Source organism: Peromyscus maniculatus, chromosome 8 (assembly GCF_049852395.1).
Source record: "Peromyscus maniculatus bairdii isolate BWxNUB_F1_BW_parent chromosome 8, HU_Pman_BW_mat_3.1, whole genome shotgun sequence".
Lineage (NCBI taxonomy): Eukaryota > Metazoa > Chordata > Mammalia > Rodentia > Cricetidae > Peromyscus > Peromyscus maniculatus.
In genome coordinates, this window is record NC_134859.1 from 18,392,137 (window position 1) to 18,397,767 (window position 5,631).

Here is a 5,631-nt window from a genome sequence, read left to right on the forward strand (position 1 = left end):
ACTCCACTCTGGGAGCACTGGGCAGTGAGCTACTGAGTTGTAGGTGAGCACTTAGGTGGGGTTCTGCCTGAAGAATTTCCCTGAGTAGGCTAGCATTGGGAGGGACACCGAGTGCAGCGAACAGCTGATCAAGGGGATATATACAAGCTGAGCCTCATCAGGCCTGGGGGTTACAGGGAAAGGAACTCATGCAATGTCCCCAACCGATACCCAAGTCCCTCAAACTGCTGGTGGAGACAGGAGAAATCAGGCTTGGTGGGGATGTGGGGGGGGGTACCTGGCCACACCTGGATAGATGATTTCCCCTGAGGTATGGAGGATGACGGGCTCGTGGACAAAGCCTGGCTGTACAGGAGCTCTGAGATGGACAGACTCCTGCCTCTTCATGCTACCCCACACTCTAGGTGGAAAACTAAGGTGCTCTTTATTTGGATGAGACCGGGTGGGCGGGTGGCAGCCCCAGCCACTCACTAGTAGCCAGCCAGCTGGAGGACAGTGGGGTAGCGGTTGCGGTGGGCCATGCACTTCTGGCGGTCGATGAAGAGGCTGTTGGTCTTGACGGCAATGTCCTTCTCCAGACTCATGCGTGTGTCCTCCAGGTTCCGAAGCGCCTGCTCCGCGTCCTGAAGCTTCTCCTTCAGCGCGTTGAGGGACATGGTCAGCTCCTCCACCTCACTCAGCAACCTGCGGCGAGGGAATGGTGAGTCAGGGGAGAGACAAGGGAAGGGGCAATGATGCTACAGAGGACCCCAAAAGGCTTACAGGGACCCCACCAAATTGGCTATAGTGTTGCAAAATCACTGGGAACCTGGCATGGGTCGTGAAGGGTCCTCATTTCCAGCCCAAAGGGGCCTCCTCCCTCAGCTGCGCTGGAGCAGGGAGAGAGAGTCTTGAAACACTGCCCCCTTGTGTTGAAAATGAGCAATGGCGGCCTGAACCTGATAACCCTGATATTTCTGGACAGGAACCACCCTTGAACCCTTGATTTCCAGAACAAAATTACGGTCAAAGACGGAGGAAGGAGACAGACGCTTATGCTTAGAAGGGCATCCTAGCACCAGCTAGATGAGGGAAATAAAAGGCATACATAACCCACCATGCCTGTAGGGAGGTGCATGGAACCCAGGATTACACCAGGGGTCAAGTGGTGGGTGGTGGCCATGCCCCCCGGCCTCAGGAGTCTGGGTTGTCAGACTCTAGGCTCCTCCCAGGAGGGTGAGGCACCCCAGCGTGGCACAGGACCCTGCGTTGTACCTGACACACAGTCCTCTCCAGGGTCCGCTCTCCCCCCACCCCAACACACGCAAGCCTCATGTCTGCTCATGGATGGGAGTGTGGCGCTGTGGGAGGGCCTCAGGATAGCCTCCAGGTCTGAGGAAAACTTGAAGAGGCTCCAAGACGACCCTAGCTACCCAGGGCTGCTCCGGCAGCCAGCGGGCGGTACCTGAACTGGGCGGCGTCCCGGCACAGCTCCACATTGGGCCTGTGTGACCGCTGGTACAGGCGGGTCTGGGCCACACGCAGCGGGGCCTCCTTGTCCTTGATGGCCTGCTTCAAGGCCGCCACCTGGTGCTCCTGGTCCGTGATCTCCCTCAGCGTCTGCACAGGACAACGTGTGAGCCTGAGGCAGGCTGAAGCCTGGAGCCATCGGGCCACCTGCCTGCCCCAGACCCAGCATGGGAGGGAGGGCCGGACTGCTTGCTCCCTTATCTCCTGGCCCTGACTGGAGGAGACACTGCGTCCTGAGTCTGTGTCCAGGGGCAGGCCTGTAGGAGACCTTCGGGGGGGTCCTGTGAGTCAGGGCAGGCTGTTTGTCCTCCAGCCCCGGCCACGAAAGTCAGGCTGGGCCACACTGGGAGCCTAGAGCAGGACCCCACAGGCACACGATACCCCCATACCACCTCCCTTCTAAACCCCACAGCGGGCCGCTCCCGCGGGTCAGGCTCTCGGATGGCTGTGCCAGTAGGGCCACTCCCAAATATAAACCTGCTTTGACATCAGCTTCGGGAGCCCCCAGAGGTGTGGGGATGTCTGCTTCTGGTTGGGCCAGTCACAGAGGGGCCCTTGAAGCCAGGTCGTGACTGAGCATAGAGTAGATAGCAACCTTGGTCCCTACGGTTAAGGGAATGAGTGAGGGAAGGGCGAGGGCGAGGGGGCAGGAGGACGTTTCCAGGGGAAGGTGGGGTGAGTCCAGATGGGAGTGGGTTTGCCCTAAGCGTGGGATGGGCTTGCGGGCAGGCGTGTCCTGGGTGCGGTCAGACGGGTGGGCGTGTCCAGCGGTGGGCGTGCCCCGCGGGCCCACCTTTTGCAGGTGGTACTGCAGTTTGTGGCGGGCGTCGTCCAGCTCTTCGCAGCGGCGTGAGAAGGCCATGTTCACTGCGTCGCACTGCAGCCTCAGGTCCTCGGCCGTATCCCGCAGGATGCAGTCAATTAACTTCCGAAGGTTAACCGAGGCTAGCCGCTCGCGTTCGGCTCGAAGCAGGATATCCTGAGTAAATCTGGCCCACGTCTCGGGAGTGGAGGCACTGAGGATGGAGGTGCGGCCTGGTCAGGGTGCAGTCACGCAGAGGCCCCGGCACTGCCGGCCATCCCCATTGCACCCTGTATCACATAGACATCCCGAGGTTCTCCCGGGCCTCTGGTGGCGGTTGCTTGCCCTCTGCTGGCCGCGAGCAGAAACGCAGTCCAGGCCACCCACAGGGATTCCAGGGGTTGCAGCAGGCACCAACCCTGTGTGAATTGTGGGTGCCAGCCACTTGGGTAAGGGGCTTCTCACTTTCCCACCCCAGCTTCAGACAGAGATTTCCCCAGAGAACTGGTCTAGGTCCGCGGGGGCAGGAGTCCTTCCTCAGATTTTCGAAGTAGGGCCAAGAAGGTGACCGGGACAAACGGGCATGCCTAGGAACCTACCTCTCCTCGAACTTGCTGGAGTGCGGGTGGAATTGCACCTCGGTGCTCTCGTTGTTGTAGCGAGCGCAGGTCTCGTCAATGTTGTAGGCCTCTACTTTGTCTGACCAGGCCATCTCACAGGTCTCCTTATGTTCCCGGTTCAGCCTAGAGGGGAGAGGAGGCGCAAGGCACATGCTGTTCCAGGGAGCATCGGGAAGCAGGTCCCATTCCAGCTTCCGGGGACTCCAGTTCCTGCTCAGGCATCCTTCCGTGGCTAGCAGTGCCCAGGTTCCAGAGCAAGAGTGGACATAGTTGTGCATGCCCAGCTGAGCAGTGGCTGCCTCGCTGGCTGCGATCCAGAAGCCTTCTGACCTCTCCGAGCCAGAGTCACTGTGCCTGGCTAGCTGTCCTGCCTCCCACCTCTGACCAGCCTTGGGGCAGGGGGGCAGGGTTGTCCCTCTGGGGCTGCTGGGACCCACCGTATCTGACCCACGGCTTGTGCGATAGTCCTCTTCAGGAGTTCCTGGATGTTCCTGATGAGCTCAGTTTCCTGGAGAGGAGATAGTCCTTTCTGGGACTGAGGGACTGAGGGACCCAGCAGGAGCCAAGGCATGGGCCTCACCTCCACTGGCTTTTGCCTTTGTCTCCACCCCTTTTCCCCACCCCCACCCCCCATCTCCCACTCCCCAAAAAGGAGGTATGAGCCCAGCCCTCGGGTGCGAGGTTTATTCTGGGTGGTTTGGGCATGTTGTAAATGAGTGTCTCCTCTAGGAGTATCTTGTGGTTGTTGGGTCACCCATGACAGTTGTCCAGGCTGTGGGGGCATCTCCAGCACTCCATAGTATACTGAGGGGCATTCGCCTTATCTCAGGCCCTAGACCACCTCCGAGGACCCCAAGCCCATAGGAAGTCAGATGCCCTCTGTCCGCTGCTCAGTGCCCACCAAGAATAGGCAGGGAACTGTTTCCTTTTACCCCAACATTTTCTGGGTGTCAGGAATCCTTTCACGTGTAAGTCCACATGGGCCATGCTCGCCACTGCCCCATGTCCTCAGTAAGCCACCCATCTCTGTACCACTCACAGTAGCCAAGGCCTGGGGGTATGACAGGGGTTCCCTGAGGTCCCAGCCTGGCTATTTATTTCCCCCATTTTTCATCATGGCCCACAGGCCTAAGCCCACCCCAGGAGGCTCCAGCTCTGAGGGGTTCAGGGTTGTGCAGCGTCCAGGCTGAGTGACCCTCTAAGGTTCCCCAAAGCAAGCTGTGCTGGGTTTTGGAGAAAAGGTGTCCAAAGAAGGGAGGAGGTGATATGTTTTGCTTTGTTTTGTTTTTTTAAGAATCTTGCCATGTAGTCCAGACTGGCCTGGAACTTGTGATCCTGCTCCCTCAGTCTCCCCGACGCTGGGATTCTAAGTGTATTCGAGGAGGAGATCTTAGAAGCGGAGGACTCTGGGCACAAAGAGCAGATGCCATGGTCCTCCACACCCTGTCTCTACCTGCAGCTCTAGCTGGCTTGGCTTTCTACCTTGAGAGGGGTATGCTGGGACAGGGGGAGCCTACAGCTTACAACAAACGAAAAAACCCGCTCAGGGTCGGAGTTCATGTCTTTGAAATCTTGTAGGCCAGAGGGGATTCCAAAAGAGAGAAAGTGACTGTGAAGTCAGGGACTCCATGTGGTTAAAAAAAAAAATCCTGTGTCTGAAGGACCAGGAGTCCTGTCTGGGCAGAGCGGGGTAGCAAGCACTGTGTGAACCTGAGGCCCTGAGGTGTTTGTATGCGTGCGGGAGCCGCCAGCCGCACCTTGAGCAGCTCCACCTCCACGGAGTCCCGCACGAGGTCCGGCTGCTGGCGGCGCTCCCGACACTGGAGGTTGTCAGTGGCGATGGAGAAGAGCACAGAGGTGGCATCCAAGGCACGCTGCAGCCGCAGCTTCTGGGCCAGCATCAGGTCGGTCTCGTCAGACAGCTCGTCTATCTCCCGCTGCAGTTCTGACTTCCAGCAGTGCATGTCCTCCAGGCGCTCTCCGACCTTGCCTGTGGAGTCCTGCTGGGTGCGCTGGGCCAGCGCCCCGGTCTCGGCGGCCAGCTGCCTGCTCTCATGCCGCTGCCGCTCCGAGTAGTCCCGGTCTGCAAAGGCCTGGTGGTAGCGGGCATAACAGTTCTGAAACCACTCGTCCATCAGGTATTTGGCTGTGCGGAAGCCAGCGGTGGCCAGGCCCGAGGATGTGTAGGCGCCGGTATTGCAGGCCACATCATACTCTTTGTGCGGCAGCTGGCAGGCCTGTATTGACTGTGGGGCTGGCTCCTTGGTCAGGAGCACGTCCGTTTCTGCCATGGTGCCCACTGCCTGACTGAGCAGGAGCAGGGGCAGAATAAAGAGAGAGAGTCACTGGGCAGTCGTCCAGGCACGATCAGGGGGGCAGTACTGGTCACTCTGTCCCGAGCAAGGCTCCTGGTTGCTTCAGGAACATTGTATACACCAACTGCCTCCTGTTGCTGGGCAACAGGGTCACTCAAGGGGAGGGGCAGAAATGCCCTCTTAAAGGGCCAAGGGCTGGAGAGATAGCTTAAATAGATACACGTATTTGCCTTACAAGAAACTGAGTTCCACTCCCAGAAAACAGATGAAAAAAAGTGGGTGTTATTGGCACATGCTTGTAATCCCAGCTCTAAGTAGGAAGATAGGAGTTCCCTGGCCAGGCAGCCCAACTAGATTTGATAGGTTCCAGGCAAGTGAAAGACCT

The 5,631-nt window shown here is 58.6% G+C and overlaps 1 protein-coding gene across 1 annotated transcript; it reads right to left on the bottom strand.

Annotated features, from left to right (window-relative positions):
- Positions 1 to 405: 405 nt before the first annotated feature.
- Tekt4 (tektin 4) lies at positions 406 to 5,389 on the bottom strand. The gene is made up of 6 exons (XM_006978803.4): positions 4,689 to 5,389; positions 3,369 to 3,439; positions 2,911 to 3,054; positions 2,303 to 2,525; positions 1,445 to 1,599; positions 406 to 684 (listed from the first exon to the last, which is right to left on the bottom strand). The coding sequence occupies exons 1-6, from the start codon at positions 5,220 to 5,222 to the stop codon at positions 471 to 473; spliced, it is 1,341 nt and encodes a 446-aa protein (XP_006978865.1). The 5' UTR covers positions 5,223 to 5,389; the 3' UTR covers positions 406 to 470.
- Positions 5,390 to 5,631: the final 242 nt, after the last annotated feature.